The sequence below is a fragment of the Delphinapterus leucas genome, chromosome 1, assembly GCF_059928025.1.
Source record: "Delphinapterus leucas isolate spDelLeu-1000000601 "Yukka" chromosome 1, BTC_Dleu_Yukka2, whole genome shotgun sequence".
NCBI lineage: Eukaryota > Metazoa > Chordata > Mammalia > Artiodactyla > Monodontidae > Delphinapterus > Delphinapterus leucas.
In genome coordinates this window covers 162502475-162530352 of record NC_143129.1, presented here as the reverse complement: position 1 = coordinate 162530352, position 27878 = coordinate 162502475, and the positions used below count along the sequence as shown (strand labels likewise).

General features: G+C 37.6%; 1 protein-coding gene across 8 annotated transcripts; it reads left to right on the top strand.

Moving 5' to 3' along the window:
- Nucleotides 1-56: 56 nt before the first annotated feature.
- On the top strand, nucleotides 57-27867 carry ZMYM1 (zinc finger MYM-type containing 1). 8 transcript variants are annotated; one of them, XM_022575192.3, is made up of 11 exons: nucleotides 70-132; nucleotides 791-835; nucleotides 11775-11944; nucleotides 13066-13138; nucleotides 13343-13592; nucleotides 19783-19957; nucleotides 20047-20259; nucleotides 22982-23135; nucleotides 24023-24160; nucleotides 24340-24374; nucleotides 24728-27867. In XM_022575192.3, exons 3-11 carry the CDS (start codon nucleotides 11849-11851, stop codon nucleotides 27032-27034), a joined length of 3441 nt encoding a protein of 1146 aa, XP_022430900.2. In that variant the 5' UTR covers nucleotides 70-132; nucleotides 791-835; nucleotides 11775-11848; the 3' UTR covers nucleotides 27035-27867. The 8 variants fall into 8 exon arrangements, with proteins under 8 accessions (XP_089752480.1, XP_089752468.1, XP_089752482.1 ...); XM_022575191.3 differs by having other exon boundaries at nucleotides 79-145; XM_089896354.1 differs by lacking the exon at nucleotides 791-835 and having other exon boundaries at nucleotides 57-132.
- The last annotated feature ends 11 nt before the right edge of the window (nucleotides 27868-27878 follow it).

The following is a 27878-nucleotide window of genomic DNA, read 5'->3' as shown; positions in this document are numbered from 1 at the left end:
GCCTGGGTGGGCGGGGGTGGGCGGCGGATGCACTGCGCATGCTCGGCCGCAGAGAACGACGGGGAAGGGGTGGGGCCTGCGCGACCGTTTCCCGTTGAAGTTCTTTTGAGAAACGTAGCGCGGCGACCGTCGGTGAGAGAAATTAGTAAGCCTCCTTAAGCGCTTGTAGTGTCGGTCTTTATTTCTGTGCTTTACCAGAGACGGGCGGCGAGTTTGGCCAGTCGGAGGAAGGATGAAATGTCTGGGAGGGCCGGGGTTCTAGGGACTCAGCCCTGCGTGCGGATGCCGCCATGTGGGGGCCGGGAATTCGGGGTCAGGCCCCTGGATAGTGTTTGTCGTCTCCTTTAACCTAGTCCGCAGAGAGTCGGGGCGTTTTGCCCCCCCTCCGACCCCCCCGCCAGCTTCCTGCGTTTCTCACCGCCTACTCTGCTCCTGCGCCGTAACTGCCTTCAGCCTTCGGTCTTTCTCCATGGCCTCCGTTTCTAAAACATTATTTTGATCCCACCTGTGGCTCTCCCTCGTTAAGCAGTGATTTTTTTTCAAACTGAAAAAAAAATCATGGAACTCCTTTTGCAAATAGAGTTGTACATGGGATCTTAAATAAAAGGTATTTTTAAATTATTATAAATGTTTGGCTCGTCATGAAATGGGACTTGAAATTTTGATTAGATGAAGGTACAGTCTTTGTCAATTTATGTTAGTATTTTGCTTTTGTGTACAAGATTGAATCGAAAGTATCTTGATTGCATGGACTAATGTTTACAAACGGTGACTTTTTTAACTTTCTCAGGTTGCAATCTCATCATACTTTTAAATTAAACTGACTGGAAAGTAGGTAAGTGGAGAATTTTCTCTTTAAGTGTTGAATCACTGATAACATCTGACAATAGCTTGTATTCCTCATCACAAATATATAAGACAAGAAGCCCCCGAAATTTATAACAAGAACTACATTTAGTCCTAACACTTTGCACATTTAACTCTTAGGTTGAGGCAAGAGTATTAGTTAAAGGAGTAGATGCCCTTGCTAAAACAGTATTCACTTCTAGGATTTTCTGTGAGTGGACATATACAGTTCAGAACCCAAAAAGTGTAAGTTCAAAGCTGTAAACTTCCTCATCAATGACACAGCTACAAGGCATTGAATTATATTCACCCTGATGGCAGGAAAAGCTATTTTCTGAAGGTCTCTGTTAATCTAGCACAAATTAATGCTTTGGAGGTCACCAAAATACTTCACATTTGGTATGTAACACAGTTAAGTGTACCTCATAATTTTATTAGTTTTTTTAAAGTAAATTTTTACTTAAAGAAATATGAAGTGTTTGCTGAACCCCAAAAGCTACTGATGTACAAGACTTAAGTTCAAGGTTTTTGGTATTTAAGGACTTTCCGGATATGAACCACATCTGCTTTTCCAACTTCATTTCCTTCCACTAGCACTCTTGCATTTTATCTTCATCAATAACTCCACTTCTTATAGTTCCCATATATTTGTGTTTTTCCACATACTGTCCCTATATCTGGAATATCCCCCGTGATTGCTTCATAGACACCTACTTGAAAACCTAGCTCAAATATAACCTTCTAAGACTTCTTTGACCATCTTCTACCTCATTTCTGCTTTGTACCTCATGTATGCTTACATTGTGCTAGGCAGAGTGTTATGAGAGTCTGCACATGGTAATTATCTCTATAACCCCAGCACCTATGCACTTCATCAGTAGTGGCTCCCCATTGCCTACAGAACTAAAAATGGACATTTTAGTTTGGTTTGAGAAGCGTTTAGCCTTCTGCCTCCAGTCTTCCTATCATTCCAGTAAAAGAGCTTGCAGAACTCAACGAATAAAACAAATCTTTAGAAAGTGTAATGCGTAAAGAAGTAGCTGTAATGCAAAGAAATAAGAGTATACCTGCTTCTGGACTCTTACATTACTCATTTTATTTTTGCTTATGTCCATACCATACCATCTTAACTACTGTAGCTTTTTAGTAAGTCCTCAAATTTTTTTCTTTTTTGAGATTGTAGTGCCTATTCGAGGTTGTACATTTTATGTACATTATGGTCATCTTGCAGGTTCAACAAAAACTGGCATTTTGATCTGTAGCTCAGTTTGCGGAAAACTGACTTAATATTGAGTCAATCGCTGTCTCTCTCCATTTATTTAGATCTTACTTTATTTCTCTCAGCATTGTTTTGTTTTCAGTCTAGAGATCTTGACGTATTTCTTTAGATTTATTCCAATATTTGATGTTTTATGACACTATAGAAAATAGTTATTTTAAATTTTTAAATTTCTAATTGTTCTACTACAAAGAAATATAATTGATTTTTTTAATATTGACCTTGCTAAATTTACTTAATAATTTCAGTAGTTATTTGGAAATCCTTTGATTTTCTATGTACACAATATGTCATCTATAAGTAATGATGATTTTAATTTTTTTTTTTTTTTCTTGCGGTACGCGGGCTTCTCACTGTTGTGGCCTCTCCCGTTGCGGAGCACAGGCTCTGGACGCGCAGGCTCAGCGGCCATGGCTCACGGGCCTAGCCACTCCGCGGCATGTGGGATCTTCCTGGACCAGGGCACGAACCCGTGTCCCCTGCATCGGCAGGCGGACTCTCAACCACTGTACCACCAGGGAAGCCCTCACTTTTATTTTTGAAGGATGTTTTTACTGACTATAGAATTTTAGATAGATTTTTTTTCCCCCCAGCATTTTAAAGTTATTCCATTGGCCTCTGGCCTTCATTGTTTCTGACAAGACAGCCTTCATTCTTATTTTTGTTACCCTGTATGTTAACGTCCTTTTTATCTTTGGTTTTCACCAGTGTGACTATGATGTGCAGAGTTGTCTTTTCCTTATGTTTATCTTATTTTTATTCACAGAACTTCTTGAATTCGTGTGGTTTGAAATTTTTGTTCATTTTGGGGAAATTGTCCAGCCAGTATTTCTTTAAATGTTGCTCCTGTTTCATTGCCTGTTTTCTCTTATTCTCAGGCTCAGTTTACATGTGTGTCAGACCATTTTGCTATTTCCCACATGTTGCTTACATTATTTGTATCCTTTTATGTATCAGTCTGACTACTTCCTACTAACCTGTCTTCTAGTTCACTAATTTGATATTAAATTCATCTGTTGAATTCTTAATTTCCCTATTTTACTTTCCAATTCTCAAATTCCCACGATTTTTTAAAAAATTGAATTCCAGGATTCTGCTGAACTTTTCCATCTTTTTCTGTATTTTCTTAAACACATCAAAGTTCTTGCCTACTAACATCAGCATGAGCCACACTGTGGGTCTGTTTCTGTTGTCTTTTTTCCCCTTGGTTTTTAGTTTTGTTTTGTTTGATTATTTATTTGGTTGCGCTGGGTCTTAGTTGTGGCAGGCAGGCTCCCTAGTTGCGGCATGCAAACTCTTGGTTGCAGTATGCGAACTCTTAGTTGTGACATGCATGTGTGATCTACTTCCCTGACCAGGGATTGAACCCGGGCCCCCTGCATTAGGAGCACGGAGTCTTAACCACTGCACCACCAGGGAAGTCCCTTCAGTTTTGTTTGTTGGGGGGTTGGGGGGAGTTTGCTCATACATTTTTATTCTGGACATTGTGGGTGAAAATTTTGAAAGACTCCTCCAGAGAGGACTGCAGTTCATTTAGGTGTGCAAATAGTACTAGCAGATTACATTGATCCTGTTGAGGGATTCTGTTAGGTATTAATTAGGGCTGATCTATTTAGGTTTGCCCTTTCTTCTAGGAAGTAGTCTTTTCTCCTGGGTTGTGGCCCTTACTCTTAGGGCTTGGCCTCCTGGAGTCTCAACTGAAAGTCCACATCTTTACCAAGTCCCCTCTTCCTTATCTGGGCTTAAATTTCAACTGTTCTTAGCTTTGCAAAGCTACTGTAATCTCTTTTAGCCTCCCAACTGCTGTTTTCTACTAGGTTTTTTGGAGTCTTGCTCTGTAGATGTGCAGTTTAAGGGTTAGCTAATAAGTGGAGATGGGGAATATTTGTGTGCAAATTTGGGGGCTTATTTCTCTGAGGTTCATTCCTCCCAGATTGTGCCTCTTGAGTTTCAGCTACTTAGGCACCCAGAACTCCTATCTCCGTAGCTCACTATGCTGCTATTCTCTGCTTGGGCATTTTCCTTTATCCTGGAAGGTGCCCTCAGAGGTAAAGCCTGTTAATTTTTTTTTTTTTTTTGCGGTAAGCGGGCCTCTCACTGTTGCGGCCTCTCCCGTTGCGGAGCACAGGCTCCAGACGCCAGGCCCAGCGGCCATGGCTCACGGGCCCAGCCGCTCCGCGGCATGTGGGATCCTGCTGGACCGGGGCACGAACCCGCGTCCCCTGCATCAGCAGGCGGACCCCCAACCACTGCGCCACCAGGGAAGCCCAAGCCTGTTAATTTTATAATTGTTTCCAGTGGAAGAATTTAGCATACTAAAAGCTATTCTGTTATACCTAGATTTATCTTATCTAGGCATATCTTATTTTTAATTCTTGCCAATTTGATAAAATCTAGAGCTGAGTTGGTTTAGAAGCTGAGTAGAATTTGAATAGGCAGAAATGACTTTGCAAGTAGAACAGTAAGAGCACAAGTGTAGTGGGGAGCGAAATTCTCTCTTTCTTAGATTGACAATTAATTAATCTTTCATCCACAAGTTTATATATGCAATATTGTACTAATTTTCCAGGAGGAAAGTGTATACATTCCGTCTGGAGGTCTGTCTGTGTGTCTAGAAGTAACTGCTAATAGCTTGCCATTTCTTTGCAGTCTCAAGGGTTTTTGTTTGTTTTATTGAAGTATAGTTGATTTAAAATATTGTGTTAGTTTCAGATGTACAGCAGAGTGATTCACTTATATATATATTTCTTCAGATTATTTTCCATTATAGGTTATTACAACATATTGAATATATATATATATATTTACTGTGCTATACAGTAAATCCTTGTTGCTTAGCTATTTTACGTATAGAGGTTTGTATTACTTAATCCCATACTCCTAATTTATCCCTCCCCCTTCCCTTTCCTTTTGGTAACTGTAAGTTTGTTTTCTGTGTCTGTTTGTTTCTATTTTGTGTATAGACTTATTTGTATTATTTTTTAGATTCCACATATAAGTGATATCATACAATATTTGTCTTTGAGTGACTTACTTCACTTAGTATGATATTCTCTAGGTCCATCCTTGTTGCTGCAAATGGCAATGTTTCATTCTTTTTTATGGCTTAATAATATTCCATTGTATATATATACCAATCTTCTTAACCCAGCCATCTGTTAATGGGCACTTGGGTTGTTTCTACATCTTGGCTATTGTAAATAGTGCTGCTATGAACATTGGGGTGCATGTATGTTTTTGAATCAGTTTTCATCTTTTCCTGATATATGCCTGGAAGTGGAATTGCTGGATCACATGGTAGCTCTATTTTTAGCGTTTTTTTTAAATTAATTAATTTATTTAATTTATTTTTCACTGTGTTGGGTCTTTGTTGCTGTGCGCCGGCTTTCTCTAGTGGCAGCAAGCGGGGGCTACTTTTCGTTGAGTGTGCAGGCTTCTCGTTGTGGTGGCTCCTCTTGTTGAGGAGCACAGGCTCTAGGCGCGCGAGCTTCAGTAGTTGTGGCTCACAGGTTCAGTAGTTGTGGTTCGTGGGCTCTAGAGTGCAGACTCAGTAGTTGTGGTGCATGGGCTTAATTGCTCCGTGGCATGTGGGATCTTCCCGGACCATGCCTCAAACCTGTGTCCCCTTCATTGGCAAGCGGATTCTTAACCACTGCACCACCAGGGAAGCCCTATTTTTAGTTTTTTAAGGAACTTCCATACTGTTCTCCATAGTGCCTGCACCAATTTACATTCCCACTAAAGTGTAGGAGAGTTCCCTTTTCTCCACACCCTCTCCTGCATTTATTATTTGTAGACTTTTTGATGATAGCCATTCTGACTGGTGTGAGGTTATACCTTATTGTAGTTTTGATTTGCATTTCTCTAATAATGTTGAGCATCTTTTCATATGCCTGTTGGCTATCTGTATGTCTTCTTTGGAGAAATGTCTATTTAGGTCTTCTGCCCATTCTTTGATTGGGTTGTTTGGGGTTTTTGATATTGAGTTGTATGACCTGTTTTTATATGTTGGAAGTTAAGGCCTTGTCGGTCACATCATTTGCAAATATTTTCTCCCGTTCTGTAGGTTGTCTTTGTTTTGTTGATTGTTTCCTCTGCTGTGCCAAAGCTTTTGATGAGGTCCCGTTTATTTTTGCTTTTATTTGTTTTGCCTTGGGAGACTGATCTAAGAAAATACTGTTACGATTTATGTCAGAAAATGTTTTGCCTTTGTTCCTTTCTAGGAGTTTTATGGCGTCTTATATTTAGGTCTTTAAACCATTTTGAGTTTATTTTTGTATGTGGTGTGAGGGGGTGTTCTGATTTCATTGATTTACATGTAACTGTCCAGCTTTCCCAACACCAGTTGCTGAAAAGACTGTCTTTTCTCCATTGTATTTTCTTGCCTCCTTCGTCATAAATTAATTGACCATAGGTGTGTGGGTTTATTTCTGGGCTCTCTGTTATGTTCCATTGATCTGTATGTCTGTTTTTGTGCCAATACCATGCTGTTTTGATAACCATAGATTTGTAGTATAGTCTGAAATCTGGAAGCATTTATGCCTCTGGCTTTGTTCTTTGTCTTTTATGGTTCCCTATAAATTTTAGGATTATTTGTTCTACTTCTGTGAAAAGTGTCATGGGTGTTTTGATAGGGATTACATTAAATCTGTAGATTGCTTTAGATAGTATGGCCATTTTAACAATATTAATTCTTCCAATCTAAGAGTATGGGATAGCTTTCCATTTCTTTGAATCATGTTCAGTTTCTTTTATCAATGTTATATCGTTTTCAGTGTATTGGTCTTTTATTTCCTAGTATAAATTTATTCCTTAAGGTTTTATGGGAGTTTCTAACATGATTTTGAATGAGATTTTTTTTTTAACTTTCTCTTTCTGATACTCATGTTTTCCTTTAAAAACATGTGAATTTTGTTTTCTGCTCCATGATATATCCCTCTTTGGTTTAAATTAAAATGTTTTAAATTACTTATTACCAAGTAGTACTAACTAGCAGAAAGATATTTATCCTATGACGGCTAATAGTCTCCAACATATATAGTTTAGCCCCAGTTAGGGAAGGGGGTGCGACTATGTTAAAAAGAGGTCTCTAGGATTTATTTTACCCCTTTGTTCATTGTATTGAAAAAGGAAGTAATGAATTTGTTATTCGTATATGTCTTTTGCTCTTTTTGGTTTTTTAGTAGCTAAAGAAATGTTATATACCATTTTCCTCTACCTCAGAAGTATATATATATTTTTTAATATTTAACTGCTCTGCCTTTTTTTATACTTTATTTATTTATTTGGCTGTGCCAAGTGTTAGTTGCCGCACGCAGGATCTTCATTGCCGGGTGCAGGATCTTCGTTGTGTGGCCTGCGGGATCTTTTAGTTGTGGCACTTGGGATGTTTAGTTGCAGCATGCGATCTCTTAGTTGCAGCATGTGAACTCTTAGTTGTGGCATGTGGGATCTAGTTCCCTGACCAGGGATCCAGCCCGGCCCCTTGCATTGGGAGTGCAGTCTTAGCCACTGGACCACCAGGGAAGTCCCAGAAATATATTTTAGATTAATTACACTTTCAGGGTACTTTCTATTCTTTGCCTATGTGTTGACTGACATGTATGAAGGGATTCCTAGATGTTTTATTTTTAATTGATCTTTAGACTTAACATAGCATATTTACTTTCAGATGAAGGGAATATACAATCTAGTAGTTAATTTCCAGTGAGTTTTGCTTTGCTGGTTGTATGTAACACTCAGATGGGTTGAGCAGAGACTCTATGAGCTTTTATTGCACTTCACAGTCAGGCCTTATTTAATTTTCTGCCTTGGGATAGGAGTATCAACTACAAATTAGCACTTGCCGTTGGCACTTGCCAACTACCTCTACAAGGATTAGATCATGTGCTGCTGCAGCTGCTGACCTTCAACACCCCCTGAGAGGAGTTCAGGTGGAGAGCAGACATGAGGCCCTCTGCGCTCTGCGAAAAACTGGCAGAACAGGTCTTCAGAGAGTTAGATGTTTTCAGGAGCCGATTTTATGAGCCCAATTCTTGTTATCTCCTCATATCTAGAAAAGCACTAAAATCATTCATGGTGATGACTGCTCCTCTGACTAGCAGAAATATACTCCCCCTTCAGCAAAGTCACATATATACTGACCTTCCCCCCTACCTCTTTGGAGCAGTTTCTCAGAGCTATCTGAAATGCTGTCTCCCTGTCCTCATTTTGCCCCAAATAAAACTTAACTCGCAACTCTTACGTTGTGCATTTTTTAAGTCTACAGGAGCTTTCAGTAAGAGCTGAGTTAAAGATCAGTGAGTTGAGTGGCAGAGTCCCAACCTCAAAAATAAAAGACAATTACAGAACTTCGGGGTTTTCAATGTACTAACTCAGAATAAAACCACAGACCTGGAGTTACTCCAGTAAGAACTTTATCTTAACCATATCTGTTTTACTTATCTCCTACCCTCCATAATCATTAGTTGTAAAGCCCTTTTTTTAAAAGAGTATCCTTTTCTCTTGGAGGTGATGTAAGAGGAATCCAGGAGACTTGTCCTCTGCAGCCAAGTTAGGATTGCAGGAAGGGAAAGAGTTCCAAAGGATTTAGAATTGGAGGTGGCAGCTACAAGAAAAATGGAAAATAGACCTCAGTTAAGGAAAAAGAAGAACACAAGGAACCAGCCTGTCCTTGAGAGAAGAGACCTTGGAGCTGAACAGTTGTTACCTGAAAACTGGGTTTGCCCCTTGGTGGGCGTCAAGCCAGTAGATGCAACCAAGCCAAAGATCTGGAGAAGGGAGGATTTATTTATTATTACTTGCAGCAAATAAGGAGAACACTGGGGATCTTTACCAAAACAGTATCTCCCCAACAGCAAAATTGGGGAAGTTTTAAGCTAAGGTACATGTCTGTTCACGAAGGGACTTGAGCAGAGGAGAATTCAGCATAGAATTGGGGGAAAGGTCGACAGAGTCCAAGCTTTAGTTGATTGAAGTCTGGAGGCTCAGCATCATCTTTCCATCCTCCACCTGGGTGGGAGCCTTAGCTCTTGCAGAACTGAAAGATATATTGTTATTCCCTTGAGGAACCAGGACCCTTGCCCCAAGGCTGCACTGTTGTTTCTTGACTGCTCCTCCCTTGTTTCTGCATTCCCTCAAGATCATTAATTACTGAGACCTGTTCAAGGCCAAGCATTGAGGCCAGGCTTAGATCACAAAATGGCTTAGGCCAAAATGGGTTCTCTTATGTCAGGAAAGCCATTCCTGGTTCTCTTTCTCCAGGGACCCCCTGAGCTATCTGCTTACACAATCCAAGGCTCCTGTAGTTCCTCAAAAGTTATAAAATGGAATTCTTTTTTAAGCTTGAATGCACAGCAATCTTTTATATTGATTTTGGATTTTAGCTATTGTTTGGGGGGGGTTTTTTTGCAGTTTTTTTTTGTTGTTTGGCTGTATTGGGTCTTCATTGCGCGCGGGCTTTCTCTAGTTGAGGCGGGGTCTACTCTTCGTTGTGGTGCGTGGGCTTCTCATTGCGGTGGCTTCTCTTTGTTGCGGAGCACGGACTCTAGGCACACACGTTTCGGTAGTTGTGGCACATGAGCTCAGTAGTTGTGGCGCACGGGCTTAGTTGCTCTGCAGCATGTGGTATCTTCCCAGACCAGGGCTCAAACCCGTGTCCCCTGCATTGGCAGGTGGATTCTTAACCACTGAGCCACCAGGGAAGTCCTTAGCTGTTGTTTAAAAAGAAAAAAAAACAAAATTCAACCCAGTAAATTTGAAGATCTAACTGACCTTATTCATGAATCTGGCAGTATCCCATCTAGTAAATAGCAGGGCACTCAAGGAACTGTACAAGATGGAATGTTTTTATAGGCAGAAAGAGGGTAGGACAAGAAAGCTAAAAGAGCGGACTAGTTTAGACAGGGTCACCTTCCCTTAGGGGAAAGCAGGGGGTCTTGGGCAGATTACCTCACTAGTGCTGACCAGGAAATTAAACTGATTGGCTTAAAATTCCACTCCTTGGAGAGACTGAAACTACAGTTCTGTTAGGAATTATCAATAAGTCTTGGCGGGGCTTAGCACAGTTAAGGCCAGCTTGGGCTTGTTGTTTCTTCTTAACACTATTTACCAAAAAGGAATCCGTTGATGGGGGGGGGCATTAAGTATAATGGGGAAATAGCTTCAAGACATAATTAGAAGGTATATTTGATCTAATTTGGTGATTAGATGTGGGAGAAGAGGCATTTAGGACTGTCCCTAGATTTCTGGCTTGGGAAATTGAGTATATACCATAGTGTCATTTCCCAAGAAAGGGAACATGTGTAAAGCAGGTTTATGTGGATAATATAAGAATATGATTTTAAATCTCCTGGACTTGAGGGACCTGTAGAACATACAAGTGGAGATATTTAATAGGCAATTGGGTATATGGGCTAGAGCTCAGGTATGTAGGGGAAAAATAGCCTATAGATGATAGTTGAATCCCAGGTTGTGCCCATAGAGCAAGCAAGAAGAGTCCTGAGGAATTGTGCTTTGGAGGAACACAGATATTCAGAAGCAGGTGAAATAAATGTTTGAGAAAAAGACTGGCAAAGAGGTAGGAGGAGAGATAAGTCTTGGAGTCTTAAGAGTCAAGGAAGGAGAGGGACTTCCCTGGTGGTCCATTGGTAAAGAATCCGCCTTCCAATGCACGAGACATGGGTTGGATCCCTGGTTGGGGAACTAAGATACCACGTGCTGCGGGGCAATTAAGCTCATGCACCACAAGTACTGAACTTGTGCACCTCAAGGAGAGAGCCCGCGTGCCACAAACTACAGAGCCCATGTGCTCTGGAGCCTGTGCGCCACAACAAAGAGCCCACACCGCAATGAAAGATCCTGCAGCCTCAACAAAGACCCCTGCATGCTGCAACTAAGACCCGATGCAGCCAAACAAATAAAGAAAATAAATAAAAGAAATCCTTCGCCTTTAAAAAAAAAAAAAAAGTCAAGGAAGGAGAGAATTTCAAAGACAAGTGAAGGAACAGTCAGAGGGAGGGCAGTAGCTTTAGAAATTTTTGAATGTATTTAAATGATTCTATGAGAGAAACCAATAAGGAGGGGAAGAGGCGACCTGAGGGAATAGCAATAGAGACTAGTTTCTATGCAAGAAAAAAGCATAAAGGTTTATCTACTGGAGAAGGCAGAAAGCAAAGCTATATTGGGGAGTAATGGATGAGGGAAGGAAGCTAGTGTTGTGAAAGAACATTTTGTGCTTCCAGAAAATTACTATATTTGAAGGGACTAATGTTTAAAAATCAGATTCTTGAGACTTCCCTGGTGGTGCAGTGGTTAAGAATCCACCTGCCAATGCAGGGGACACAGGTTCAATCCCTGGTCCAGAAAGATACCACATGCTGCAGAGCCAACTAAGCCCGTGCGCCACAACTACAGAGCCTGCTCTCTAGAGCCCTCAAGCCACAACTACTGAGCTCGCACACCACAACTACTGAAGCCCGCACGCCTAGAGCCCGTGATGCGCAACAAGAGAAGCCACCACAAGGAGAAGCCCGCACACCCGAGCTCGCCGCAACTAGAGAGAAAGCCTGCGTGCAGCAGCAAAGACCCAACGCAGCCAAAATAAATAAAATTAAAATCAGACTCTTTATCAGTTCATATTTTATTTTAGGAATCTGGATACTGTTCTCCAAGAAAAAACCCATTAGTTTGGAACTGGAGGATTTCTTTGCATCAGATAGTAAGATGAAAGAATCAACAACAGATGGTGAATGTGACAAGGCAGTGGCACCACAACTGAAGAGGCTAGATGAAATTAAGGCAGAACCTGACAATGCTCAGGTAAATATTTTACCTTATTTTCTATTTTCTAGAGTAGCATTTAATTATAAATTTTAGTTATGCAGGTGCTGGTTTATCAGTTGAAAATCTTAATTCCTTCCCCAAAGCAGTTGACCAAGTAACAACAGGGTGTGCAGTAAGTGCTGTAGTGAGCATATGCAAGAATATGAGAGAAGGTTGGACTGTTTGGAAGTGGGTTTTTGGGGGTTGATAAAAGGATTGCTTAGGGTATTATGGGCCTAACTGAGGTTAACACATTTTTGTTTTCATTTTTCTTAACTTGAAACAATACAAATAATTACTTATATATTTTTATGCTGCTGTCTCTATTAAGTAGTAGAATTATTTAGTACATTTTAAATTCTTAGAATTTTTCTTTATTATTTGTTTATCCAAATTAGTTTCATATTTATCCTTAAACTTCTTTAAACATGTCAAATGCTAAAGAACCTATAAAGGAAAAACTGAATCAAGCTGTGAGTGTTTTGTAAGTAGGGCCAAATTTCCTTAGAATGTTTATATATGAACCAGCTGAAATTTATAGTGAAATGAAAAGTAATTTCATTTTTAATTAATTTCTAGTATTCTGTTTAGAAATAGCTAAAGTAAATCAATACCAAGTAAGGGTATGACTCCCATTGAGTTGGTGACAATGGGAATATTGTCCATCTAGGAAGTACCCGTTGCTCCTTCAGCCCTTGGACATTCAAAGACATAGATCAAGTTTAGGTAGATTGCCTGCTGCTCTGAAAAAAATCCTCCTTCGTTAGACTCATTCAGCCTAACCTAACAATTTTTGTGTTTAAGGACTTTATGAAGACAATTAGCTATTGGTGATCAGAACAAGAAGGGAAAATAGGTATCATTGAGTATGTCTACTCTCTTTTTGTAGTAGCTAGTGAGGGACTGTGTTAACAAAACTTATAAAGTCATATCTAGGTACAGTAGGAAATATTGTAGTAATTGATGGGTGTTATCAGCCAAAGGTCACCAAAAGGGTAGTGCTTACTTATGTACCATGGTTCAATTCAATTATGCAATTCACTGAACAGACTTGAGCATAATATATCATTTTCTATTGATTGACTGGTCGTTTTCATTATTTTTCAACTCTTTTTTAGGAGTATTGTCAAGCCCAACAGCCCAAAACTCAGGAGAATGACCTGAAAATAAACACTACGTTTTCAGACAATGGTAATAGAATTACTTAAGTTAATCATATTTATTCTGACCAATGTGATAGCCAGTTTATTCTGCTTTTTTAGAATGCCTTTGAATAGTGCATTGATTGTTTTGGGTTTCAAGTCCAAGAGAAGTAACCTCTATGAGATAATGGAAGAATGCATGCTTAATTTTATGTAAATACTAATTTTTTTCCTTCCTGTTTTGTGTTTATAGCTTCTCCGATGACTACAGGCATTCAGCTTTCTCTGGCATCATCTGGCATGAATAAGATGCTTCCCTCAGTTTCAACCACAGCTATTCAGGTTTCCTGTTCTGGCTGTAAAAAAATTCTTCAAAAGGGGCAGACTGCTTATCAGAGGAAAGGGTCTACTCAGCTTTTCTGCTCCACACCATGCATCACTGAATACATTTCATCTCTCAATTCACCAGCTCTTCCGAAGAGAACTTGTTCAAACTGCTCAAAGTATATAATTTTAAATTATGGCCCCTTTTACTTCCCTACATAGATCTTGATCAGAATCTTGGTTGTAATTTTCTGCGTGTTTTTTTTTTTTTTTCTGAAGAAGTAATCACCTTGGTTTAGGTAAAAGAAGCTACTTCTGCTTTTAGTTCCTCTAATAGATTCTTCAGAAATAGTTTTTTTTATCAAGCGATTTCCAGAAATTAAAGTGATAGGAGCTGTGTTTCTCTTCACCTTTAAATAATGACTTCTGAAACTTATTTTCCTATTCTTTTCATTTGAAATTCTCTGTAAGTGGGGTTATTGCGTGCCCATTATATTTTATCATTTAACTGTATAGTGAGCAACCTACTAAAAATTTAATCATATAACAGTTATTTTTTTGACCTTCCAAGGTGTAAAGTTATTTAATGTTTCTTTTGTAATGGCAAGTGAAGTAGTTTGTTTTGAAAATTGAATAGCCTTAGGTAAACATAGATGTATGTATGTAATCTTTTTACGTTTTCTGTGAACTATTATTGGGGTCTTTTTTGCTAACGTTTTTACATATGTAAAGCAATTTAGATGAGAAGAAGGGAAGTAGTAGTGATTTCATAATGTCCAGAACTTTGAACACTACACTAAGATGTCTAAAGGATCAGTGCTTTGAGAGTCCCATAGTATTATAATTCTGGTTTGTTAGCACTCATTAAATGCTAGTGTTAAGTTTAAATGTCTTTGTTTCAGAACAAGAAAACGCATAGGCTACCAATTTTGCCAGTAAATATAAATTCCTTTCAGATAATACCTTGTTTTGGAATCAGATTGCCACAATTTGAATCTTGCTTCCTCAATTTACATTTTGCTACTCTATGTGATCCCTGAGCAACTATACAGCATCATCATTTGGGAGCTTGTTAAAAATGCAGAATCTCAGGTGTCACCCAGGCCTATTGAATCAGAACTACATTTATCCCCAAATGATTCATATACGTGCTAAAGTTCGAAAAGCATTGAGAACTTCTTTTTTAGTATTCCCATCTATTTTGTTAAATGTACGTAAGAATTTTGATCATTAAATAATATATTTAAGTGATCAGAATAATATCTGCATGTAATAAGAACCCAGTAAATGTTGGCTGTCACTATTATTCTCTTAACAAACTCACATACCCTTTATACTGGTTGCTTCAGCTCCTCATTTGGCTGCTGCTTCAGGAGTTAACCTTTGCTTCAAGTCTTCCTCCCCAGAACTCTACTTACCTTTCTTTTGTGCTTTGTAAACCCTTTAACACTATACTTTGTCCTTTTTCTTTTTTGCTGTGTGCTGTATGGCACTCTCTTCAGCATGCTTTCTTTCTCTGCAGAGTCATAAAACTGGAAGGGACCTTAGAGATCATCCAGTCCAAATATTTTCTTTTGGTTTTGAGGAAACTGAGGCTCTGAGAAGTTAAAGTATCATGTTGCTGTGTTTGGAGTTTACCCATTATACATCTTCAGCGGAGCTCCCAGACAGATGACAGATTGAAAAGGCTGAAGCAGGAAAGATTTAGTGTGTAAGTTGTTCTCTAAGGCAAAGAAATCCAATATGAACAAAACATGAAATAAGCTTTACTTCCTTTGGAATAAAAATGTTTTGATAGAAAATACTATTTTATAGGTTGGTGGAAATGTGGTACAGTGATGCGTAGGCTGCGAGAGGCTGTCCATTGTTCAGAGTAACCTTTACTGTTTTCAGAACTTTTTACTGTACATTCATTAGCCTCTTGTATTAGTTATGTAGTTCTCAAGATTTTAGCTAATTATCAGTTGAGGTTTTTGATGAGGTTTTTTTTTAATAGCAGTGATTTTAAATCTGTTCTGAGTCGCTATAGGTTTTTTTTTAAATTGAAGTATAGTTGATTTACAATGTTGTGTTAGAGTCAATGTAGTTTTTATTATGTTTCATGAACCAAATGAAAGATAACTTTGAAAATGACATTTTAAGTCATGTTAGAAAGATAAGACTGTTCTTTTGAGAGCTATGTATTTAAGTGTATTTCTGTACTTCTGTATCCCAATTGAAGCTAACCAGAGGTCCTGAAAGAAATTAGTGGAGTTTAAAATAGGCCTATGCACTAATGATGTAACACTTATTTGTAGGAAAGTTGTTCAGACTTATGCTCAGCCTTTGGTTAAGCTAATTTTAGGCACTTTTAACAAAATTCAGTTTTGATTTTTTTTTTCTTTAAATAAGGCCTTAGTAGATTAGAAGCTAGCAATCTAATATGCTAATAGCAGTAAAAGCCAATAAGCATTTTCAGACTTCAGTGCTTCTGCCAGTGCTGTTTCTTCTGCCTTCCTTCCCATCTGGCTAATTTCTTACTATCTTAAAGGTCTGCCTCAAATATCTGTACCCTTTGTCTATTCCCATACCATTCCTTCCTCTTATTCCCCCCAGCCACCCAGATAATTGTTCCATGGTCTGTGTTTCCATAGTGTTCATAACTCCCAAAACATTGATTGTAAAATTAACGTTATTAAAGAATTGATAATGCTACAGTTAGACTATGAACCTCTTGACATTAGGGACCAGATTATACTCATTTTTATGTCCCCAAGGCCTAAACACTGCTTGGCACACAGTGAATCCTAGAAAAAAAATTGTCACAACTCAGATACTGCATGTAGAGCTACATCTTAAGCCAGTAAAATGACTGGTGTTGTGATAATGAAAATTAACCTGTAATTTTGGTGCTGTTTAAGGAGGCAGAAAGATTATAGTACAGATAGTCCCTAACTTACAATTGTTCTACATAATGATTTTTCGACTTTACAGCGGTGCTAAAGCGATACACATTCAGTAGAAACCTACTTCGAATTTTGAATTTTGTTCTTTTGCTGGGCTAGTATGATAGTATGCAGTATGATACTCTCATGATGCCAGGCAGCGGCAGTGAGCCCCACCTCCCAGTCAGCCACGTGATCACAAGGGTAAACAACCCATACACTTAAAATCATTCTGTACAACCATTCTGTTTTTCATGTTCAGTACCATATTCAATAAACCACATGATATGTTCATCACTTTATTATAAAATAGGCTTTGTGCTAGATGATTTTACCCAAGTGTAAGCTAAGGTAAGTGTTCTGAGCACCTTTAAGGTAGACTAGGCTAAGCTATGGTGTTCTGTAGGTTAGGTGTATTAAATGCGCCTTTGACTTATGATATTTTCAATTTAAGATGGGTTTATCTGGACATAACCCCAATGTAAGTCAAGGAAGATTTGTACACTAAAAATTTGTAAATATTGAGGTTTAAAATAGTGTTGATTTCAGGAGTATTTCATCTGGAAAACTATTATCCTGAAAGATTGATATTCTGAGGGATCTAGGTAGCCAGATATCTTGGTATTTCCTGTAGTAGCAGTTCTCACATTTTCTGGTTTCTGGACCCCTTTACAATCTTAAAAATTTTTGAAGACCCGAAGAGCTTTAGTTCATGTAGCTTACATCTACCTATACATATATTGTGTTAGAAATTAAAACTGAGGAATTTTTAACTATTAACTCATTTAAAAGTAATAAACTCTGCATGTTGACCTAATTTTTTTTTTTGAATAATAGCGTTTTTTAAAATTTAGGAGAAATTTTAAGAAAAATTTAGTGAGCACTGTTTTATTAGTTTTGCAAACTGCTTTACTGTCTGGCCGGGTTCTCATATCTGCTTCTGCATTCACTTGGTTATAAAATGTTGTTTTGGTTGAAGTCTGAAGAAAAGCTGACCTTACAAATAAGTATTTGGAAAAGGGAGGAGTGTTTTAATAGCATTTCATATAATTGTGGAAGTTCTTTGATACTACAATTTTCTTAAAGGATACTACAGTTTCTTAAAGGTTAGTTACAATGTGGAATCTGAAGCCATATCAATGAATTTTTTGTACTGTCACGTTAAAATTTATTGGTCTAGGGCTTCCCTGGTGGCGCAATGTTTGAGAGTCCGCCTGCCGATGCAGGGGACACGGGTTTGTGCCCCGGTCTGGGAAGATCCCACATGCCACGGAGCAGCTAGGCCCGTGAGCCATGGCCGCTGAGCCTGCGCGTCCAGAGGCTGTGCTCTGCAACGGGAGAGGCCACAAAAGTGAGAGGCCCGCGTACCGCAAAAAAAAAAAAAAAAAAAATGTATTGGTCTATTTGTACTTTGAATTGTTCTTCTACCCACAACTGATTTTTGCTTCATGCTATCATCATTTGGAAAATATTGATTCCCTGAGGTATGCAGATCTAAATGTTGTCGTGTTTCATTATGCAATATTTTAAAAATCACATTTTAAAAGAAATCACTAATCTCACTAAGAAAGTCTACATATTAGGAAGCTATCAAGCTGGAGGTTTTCCAAAATTCTAATTTTCAGTGAAAGCTCATATTTTATCATTGGCAATAACTACTGCCAGTTGTTCTCCTTGAGGTAACAGTCTTACTTTATTCATTTTTGAGAAAATATCTGCCAGATACCTACTTCTGGTTAATAGTTTCCCTGATAGTCATTCTTTGAAATAAATAGGTATTCCATGAAAAAAGTAGCTCAGTTATTTATTTGTTTGTTTGTTTGTTTATGGCTGCGTTGGGTCTTTGTTGCTGCGCGTGGGCTTTCTCTAGTTGTGGTGAGCAGGGTCTACTCGGGGGCTTCTCTTTGCGGTGGCTTCTCTTGTTGCGGAGCATGGGCTCTAGGCACTTGGGCTTCAGTAGCTGTGGCATGTGGGTTCTAGAGCACAGGCTCAGTAGTTGTGGCGCACAGACTTAGTTGCTCCGCGGCATGTGTGATCTTCCCGGACCAGGGCTCGAACCCATGTCCCCTACTTTGGCAGTCAGATTCTTAACCACTATGCCACCAGGGAGGTCCCCTAACTCAGGTTTTAACTCTTAACATTCCTACATGAGATTTTCCTTGAAACAACCATCATACTTTGGTGTGCAGGAGAAATAATTTATGCCTACGTCCCATTTCATCTCACAGAATATTAAAAAGATGTACTGAAGGATTGAGTTTTAATAAAGTAAATAACTTACAACAAATTCATGGTTGTGAATAGTGCGAATACTGGTAACTTTTGGCGCCACTGCCTTGATTTATGCTAAATAAGGCTCTGGCAGTTTTACCCACCATCGCTTTTTTTTTTTCCTCCCAATTTATTGAGGTGAAATTCATATAACAAAAACCATTTCAGTACCTTTTAGTACATTCACAGTATTGCACAACTACCACCTCTACCTAGTTCCAAAACATTTCTATCATCCCAAAGTAAAATGCCTTATCTGTTAAGGAGTTTCTCCCCATTCCCCCTATCTTCACTCCCCTCAACCCCTGGCAACCACCAATCTGCATTCTATCTATGGATTTATCTATTATGAATATTTTATATAAACGGAATCACAACTTGAGACCTTTTATGTCTGGCTTCTTTCCCTTAGCATAGTGTTTTCAAGATTCATTCATGTTGTGGCATGTGTATCAGTACTTCATTCTTTTTTTTTATAGCCGAATAATATACCACAATTTGTTTATCCATTCATTTGTTGATGAACATTTAGGCTGTTGCTATCTGTTGTAACTGTTAGGAACCCTTGTGTATATGTACTTTTTTGAGTACTTTTTTTCAGTTCTTTGGCGTATATACCTAAGAGTGGAATTGCAGGGGCCCACCGTTGCTTTTGCACCATCCGTTCAAATGTCAACACAGTGAAAAAGGCAAATAACATGTTAATATTATGAAAATAGTTTTGATCCTGTGGACTTCCTGAAAGTATTTGGAGAATCCCCAGGAATTTGTAGATCAAACTTCTAAATCCTCTGTCTTGTAGATTCCAAAGTTTGTCAGGTATGAATATGTGATTTCTCATCATCACTCTATAATCACTAGCACCAACTAATACAGGCAAGGTAATCCTCAAACTGTGCTATCAGATGTGTTTATGATCCTTAACGTTATAGAGGAAGAAATTAACATGTAGGGAATATAAATGACTTAATCACTGTTACTTAATGTAAGTGATAGAACTAGATACCAAATTCAGGTTTTCTTATTTCAAGGCTGATGTTCCTACTATTTCACAGTTCTTCAGGTAAATGAAACAACAGGGGAGAGGGTTATTTAAGGGAGTGATTTCGCTTATGAAAAGAAAGAAATAATTGTGGTAAAAGAGTTTAATGGTGCCCTTGTTATTTATTTTTAGAGACATTGTAAATCTAAAGGATGTGATCAGTATGCAGCTGGAAGATACTACCACTAGCAAAACTTTTTGCAGCCAATCTTGTCTTTCATCATATGAAGAAAAAAGAAAACCATTTGATACCATATGTACTAATAGCATTCCAGCCAAGTGCAGCATGTGTCAGAAGACTACTGTTGTAAGTTGCAGTATTTCTTAACCTTGAGGGACTCTGATTATTCTGCTTAAATATCAGAGTTTTTACTAAGTCTTTTTTTTAAATCCTAGATTCAGTATGAAGTAAAATACCAGAACATGAAACGTAGTCTTTGCAGTAATGCCTGTTTTTCAAAGTTTCACTCTGCTAACAACCTCATCATGAACTGTTGTGAGAACTGTGGAGCTTACTGTTCCACTAGCTCTAGTCTGTTCCATATACTTCACATGGAAGCACAGTCTCATTACTTTAATAGTTCAAAGCGTATTACAGCATATAAGCAGGTATGAATAAAGATCTGTTGCATAAAGTGAGGACCACTCCATTTGAATTTGATTGCATAAGACTCAAATGAAAAATGGAAGGTTGAGTTCCTTCCATTAGTTGGCTTGTGAATGTTTCCACTTTAGGAAACTGGCGGTATAGATTTTAGTACCATTGGGAATATTTTTCGTTGGTAAGATGATGAAGGAGATGATACAAAAGACTTCTGACAAAAAAAAAAAAAAAAAAAAAAGACTTCTGACAGTTGTTTTTCACATAACAATTCATGATAAATGCTGCATGGAGATTTTCCTAAAGAATCTCAGCGTGATGATCTTGTCTTGAAGAAAAGGCAATCAGAGGGAAGCTTATTTATAAGTTAGATAGCAAGCATAACAATAGTCTATTGGTCAGTAGGACTCAACCACAGAAATGTTTTTTATTTTTAATTCCATGCATTTCTTACACCTAAGCAAGGTTAAGATAAATCAAGAATGTCGCATGCTTTTTTCTGAATCAGGAGTCCTAGTAGGCAATAAACCAATGAGAAATAATCCCCTATTTCTGATAGGAGAGCCTTGGATGGGTGGCTCTGAGAGCAGAGAAGCTGGCCCTGCTTTGCAGGACTAAGTGAGCGGAACACAATAGTGGTCTGAGCCCCTTACATGAGGTGGACTGTCCCATGTCTTGCTCGTTCAGGTGACGCTTTGAGACCCAATTGTATCCCTATAAATTCTTCCCTAAAAACAAGCAACTGAAGATGGGAGTCTTAACAAGCCACAGTTCAAATAGGTCATTTGTGAGCCACAGCTTTTCTATGACAGAATGCCCACACCATGAGAGTACCCTGCCTTGGGACCAGAAATGGGAGAACAGAGAGCATAGACCCTTTGTCTGAAAGCAGTTAATGCCATTCCTTCTTTTCTTTCTTTACCCCTCACACTCAATAAATAGACCTTCTCCTGTTTTTAAGAGCCTGTATTTGAGTACTCAGTTATTCAGCATATGTGATGGGGCACGGCTTATTTGGCTCGATGAGTTAAGAAGCACCGCCTAACACTATGCCCTGCTGCATTTAAGATGTTGTGTGATTGTGATAATGTAGAAAATCCATATTGTTAGTGAACTGTAATCAAGAATTAGATTCCCCGGCGGTCCAGTGGTTGGGACTCTGCGCTTTTACTGACAAGGGCCTGGGTTCAATCCCTGGTCAGGGAACTAGGATCCTGCAAGCCGCACAGCGTGGCCAAAAAAAAAAAAAAATTAGTAAAGCACTCAAACTTATGAATCCAAAAATGCAAAAATGGGGTGGCTTTTTATTTTAAAAAGTTGATTGGTATAATTGTAATTATTTTGGCCACATCTTTTTAAAAATTAACTTATTTATTTATTTATTGCTGCGTTGGGTCTTCACTGCCACGTGTGGGCTTTCTCTAGTTACAGTGAGCGGGGGCTACTCACTGCACGTTATGGTGTGCGGGCTTCTCATTGCGGTGGCTTCTCTTGTTGCAGAGCATGGGCTCTAGGCACGTGGGCTTCAGTAGGTGTGGCACGCAGGCTCAGTAGTTGTGGCGCATGGGCTTAGTTGCTCTGCAGCATGTGGGATCTTCCCAGACCAGGACTCAAACTGTGTCCCCTGCATTGGCAGGCGGATTCTTAACCACTGCACCACCAGGGAAGCCCCCAAAATTCTTAAAAGTATAAATTTCTGGGTCAACATCCAGGGATACTTTAAATATTGATAGATATTAATGTTTTGTGAATCTTCTCAACCACTGTGCTACCAGGGAAGTCCCTGGCCATATATCTTCTTACTAGAGTACATTAGTTAAGTATTAGCTTCCCCACATGAGTAATAAATTAGTTATAAATTATACCACTATTGTTGGTAAATGTAAACATTGGTGAGTTGTTATATTTCGTAAAATATGAAAATTCCTACTAATAAGGGACAAAAATAGTAATTTTCAAAATTACACTCTACTTTTTGTTTCATTGTTCCTTTGCCAGTATCCCATTCTTTCCCAGAAAAAGAAAATCTGTGTAATGTATTTTCATTTGTCTTTGCACTTTGTGTACCCCTAAAAGCTGTTCCATTTCATCATTGTCGTTAGTGTTAACTTAGTATTAAGTCCAGGAATGATGGCTCCTGTTTCACCCGAAAGAGTAGGTGGTGAACCTCCCCGTTTTCTATCCTTTTCCTTTGCAACCTTACTGCTTACAGAATGCACTATGTTCTGTACCTCTTACCGCTTGTGTGCTGCTTTCTTACAACGTGCTTGAATTTTCACCATGAAGCTAGGCTAGCAAAACAGTGTTTCCCACAGCATCTTGTAATGTGTGTTAGGCACCCTTTTTTGGCTCCTCCTTAGCACCAGTAAAAGGCTTTCCTTAGTTGATGCCCAAGTTGGCATTAAAGACAGACCTGTAATTATAAGACTTTTGTTGATTTGTCCAGTTGGCTTTAGTTGCCTGGGATGATGAACATCTTTTATGACCACTTTCTTCATTGCTTGCATATGTATTGTTATAGCTATTAATATACCTGACAAATAATACAAACAGTTACCTAATAGATTGATCAGTTTCCTTCATTTTAGTCATTACAATCTATAAGTGCCTTTTTTCTGTTTTTAAGAAAGTGCAAAAATATGACTTCATTGTTATTATGTTTCAACTAAGCAATGGTTGTGAGCATATGTCATATACCAGGAATATGAATATTATTTTACTCTCTAACAGAAACCAGCCAGAACACTTACATCTGTTCTTTGCAAATCACTGAAACCCTCAGACGAAATGATTGAGACTACCAATGACTCGGGGAAGACAGAGCTTTTCTGCTCTGTTCATTGTTTCTCTGCTTACAGTAAAGCTAAGATGGAATCTTCTACAGGTACTATTTTTTTTAGCAGTTACCAGAGATTTAGTAACTGTTGAAGAATATTACTGCTTTCCTTTAATTTATAACCTTGATTCATTTCTAAATTAAACTGACTTAAAAGTCAAAACAATCTAAAACTTGTTTCAAAGAACAGTTTCCAGTATTTTTGCATAAAAGGAAGGCTACTTCATCACCAGAGATTTAATATTTATTTGTAAAGATTGTCATATTAGAATATAGAATCTTCTAGTTAGCCCTGCTTTGTAAAAACAAGGCTATTAGTTACATTTTTCACATGGAGTAGAGCTAGTCGGAAATACTTTGATGTTCACTAATAGAAAGGGGCAGAGAATCCAGAGCCAACTGTGTATTCTATCAAAGAGCCTCATATAGGACCAGTGGTGCTAATTTCATAGACGGTGGAATGAATGATTCCCCTGGGGCTTGTGCATCATGCAGACTGGCTTATTATAGAAAGCTCTTTAATACTAGCTTAGACACCAACTCAGCTCCATTCATATTGAGTTTATGAATCCTGGAATGGTTAGAAATGATACCCATTAGGAGATTCTCTAGCAATGTTCTTCATGGGTAATTTCACAGTAAAGATTTGCTTGACAGTTCAAGCAAATAGTATAAAAGGACTGATAAACTGCGTGCAAAGGTAAAAGATATAAAATGATGGGAAATGTAAATTATCTGTTTAATGTTGATATTAATCTTATCCTAAAGAACCTGGATATTCCTAAGCCCTGATAAAAATTACTACAGTACCCACTAATACTTAAAGCAATTATTGATAGATATTTGCGTTATTCGTTGAAACACTTGCAATTAAACAGTGCTTTCTGATTGATTGATTCTGCCTGGTTTATAAGATATCTTTTAATTTTTATCAGTAAATGTTTCCATGGTGCATGATGCTTCAACAGATCTCCTTTCTCCGAAGAAAGATACAACTCCAGTTATAAGCAATATAGTGTCATTGGCAGATACTCATGAAGCCCTGCCCGTCATGAACTCTGATGTATTACAAGGTAAAAATTGATGTGACGTTCTTTGACATATACACTGTTTTGCCATGCTTGATTAGAATATAGAATCTGTCTTTAAGTTTTCTTTTGGTTGCCTAATATGAAATAAGCAATTATATAGTTAATGATGCTATTTTATAGATTATGGTATAAGATCTAGAATTTATGCTTTATTTTAACAGGTACAGTTTCTTCAGTAACAGCAAATGTTGAGGATGTAAGTTTTATTCTTAATTGTTTTTACTACTGTCTTTTTTAATCTTTCTTTTTTAAACATATTGTGCATGTGTGTATTTGAGCATATTCATTCCTGATTTGATCATAGAGCTCAAAAATGTAGAGCAATAAACACCTTTTGTTATTCACGTTCAGTTTCCCAAATCTCAAGTTTGACTTGAAATTATTAATAAGAATACTAAGTTATAAATAATTGTTAATGTTTCCCCCTAGTGGAGCTCATACTGTTACTCACCCATTGATTTTTTTGTTATTAGAATGGATATGTTCGATATTTTAATTGATTATTTGAAAACTGTTCAAAGAAATGTTATTTTGTCATTTTCTCCCAAGATTTCTAAGACTTCACCCAGTGAATCAAGTAATGGTGTTGCTAATAGTAATGTGGAACAGCCAAGCCTTGCACCATCTTCATCAGTACTCAGTCAGCATACAACTGGCTCCAGTATAGAAGTACAAAAAGATCATGTGTCAAACCAAGATGCTACAAACAGTATGAAATCCATGAAAATAAGAGATGGACTACGTCACCCAAAATTTACATCCAAAGTACAAAAAGTTAAAGGTAAATCACGAAGTATTAAAAAATCTTGGTGTTCAAATTTTCAGCAATTAGAAAACAGTATTAAAAAGGATGTGATATTCTGTTATTCGTGTCAGTTGTTCTGCCAAAAAAAATTTAGCTATGGAGGAGAGTCATTTGCAGCCCAAGGAATTTCCAATTGGAAAAAAACTCTGGAAAAATTCAGAAAGCATGAAAAAAGTGAAATGCATTCAAAGTCATTGCAATTTTGGAGGGAATACCAGTTTTGTGATGAAGCCGTTAATGACAGTTTATCTAATCATTCAAAACAGATTGAGGGAAATAAAAAGTACCTAAAGCTTATAATTGAAAATATTTTATTTCTTGGAAAGCAGTGTTTACTCTTAAGAGGAAATGACCAGTCTGTTTCATCTGTGAATAAAGGCAATTTTTTAGAATTGTTAGAAATCCGAGCAAAAGATAAAGGAGAAGAAATATTTCGACTTACGAATTCACAAGTTGACTTCTACAATAGTACACAAATTCAAAATGATATTATTGAAATAATAAAGACTGAAATGTTACAAGATATTGTAAATGAGATCAATGTCTCCTCAGCTTTTTCAATAATATGTGATGAAACAACTGATAATACCACTAAAGGGCAATTCTCAATTTGTGTAAGATACCCACAGAAAACATCAAAGGCTATATTAATTAAAGAAAGATTTTTGGGTTTCATAGATGTTGAGGAGATGACTGGGACCAACTTACACAGGAGTATTAAAACTTACCTGCAGCAAATTGGAGTTGATTTGGATAAAATACGAGGCCAGGCCTATGATAGCACCAGTAACTGGAGGGGAAAATTTAATAAAATTGCAGCAGAATTCAAGAAGGAAGAGCCAAGAGCTTTATACCTGCATTGTTATGCACATTTTTTGGATTTAGCGGTGATTAGGTTTTGCAAAGAAGTAAAAGAGCTCCGAAGTGCTCTAAATACTCTCAGTTCTTTGTTCAACACTATTCATGGGGAAATGTCTGTAAATTTTCAAAACATTTATAAGCTAAGTCAAAACAAAACATGCAAAAAACATACATCACAATCATGTTGGACAGTCCATGATCGTACGTTACTATCTGTGATTGAGGGTCTTCCAGAGGTTATTGAAACACTGGAAGTTCTATCAAGCCATTCTTCAAACACAAGTTTAGCTGATGAATTGAGTGATTTGTTGGCATTGGTTTCCAAATTTGAATTTATCTTTTGTTTGAAATTTCTTTATCGAGTACTAAGTGTTACAGGAATTCTTTCCAAAGAGCTTCAAAGTGAAACCATAGACATTTTTTCTTTGTCTTCAAAAATAGAAGCAATTTTGGAATGTTTATCATCTGAAAGAAATGATACTTATTTCAAAACTATCTGGGATGGAGCAGAGGAAGTATGTCAAAAAATAACCTGTAAAGGTTTTGAAGTTGAAAGGCCTTCATTTCAGAAAAGAAGAAAAATTCAGAAAACAATAGATCCTAGCAATTCAGACAGTATGTTTTTTCCTACCTCAACAGAAGAACAATATAAAATTAATATTTATTACCAAGGCTTGGATACTATATTACAAAATTTAAAATTGTGTTTTTCAGAGTTTGATTATTGTAAAATGAAGCAGATTTCAGAACTGTTACTTAAATGGAATGAACCGTTAAATGAAGCAACAGCTAAAGATGTCCAAGAATTTTATAAACTTGATGCAGACATCATCCCAGAACTTAGATTTTATCGGCAATATGCAAAGCTCAACTTTGTCCTAGATTATGATTGCATCAGCTTCAGCAATCTTGGCCATCTGTTTATTCAGCATGGTCTTCACAATAATATTCCTTGCATATCAGTGCTATTATATATTGCTTTGTCTTGGCCAGTTACTTCAGCAAGTGTTGAAAATTCATTTTCTACACTGTCTCGTCTTAAAACATATTTATGTCATACCAGGGGACAAGAAAAGCTTAGTGGCTTAGCCCTAATGGCTGTTGAGCAGGAATTGGTAAATAAACTGATGGAACCTGAAAGACTCAATGGAACTGTGGAAAAGTTTATCCTACAGGTGAAAGAAATATAAAACTTGCTAACTTGAATTTCCCTGAAAGAATTTTGTATTTCTGTTGGCTATCAGTTTTTATTTCAAATTTTTGTCTTTTAAGAAAGTTTTTTCATCAGAACATGTAGCATTCACTTGGTTCAAAATTCATGACACAGAATGATATACAGTGAAAAGTCTCCTTCCCTTTTTTAGTACCCAGTTTCCCCTCCCAGAAGTATTAACTGTTTTTTAAATATCCTTCTGGAGATAGTTAATCATAAATGTACTGTGCAGTGCACATTGTTCTTCAGCTTGCCGTTTTCACTTAACATGATTTTTTGAGATTGTCCCATATCAGTACATAGAGTTTCTTGATTCTTTTTTTAATAACTGCGTAAGATTTAATTGTATGGATGTACCATAATATATTGGAGCAGTCCCTACTGACAAACATTTTCTTTCCAGTCTCTTACTCTTGCAAATAATGCTGCATTTAATAACCGTGTACATAGGTCATGTTGCACATTAGTGAGTTGCTGTGAGATAAAATTTTAAACTCAAGTTATTAGGTCAGAAGATTTGTACATTTTTATTTTTCATAGATATTGGCAAATTGCTTTCTGTAAGGATTGTATCGTTTTATACTCCCACCAACGTGTGAGAGTTCCTATTTCCTCGAATCTTTATAAAGTATTAACAAACATTTTGATCTTTGCCAGTCTGTTAGTTGAATAATGATATGTTAATCTCTGTGGAGATTAAATCTCAATAGAATTTTTTATTTTCACTTAAAAATAAGGTTGCATATCTGCTTGAGCCATTTGTATTTCCTTTTCTGTGAAACCTCATATATTAAACATTAAAACTCTAAATATTGCTGTGG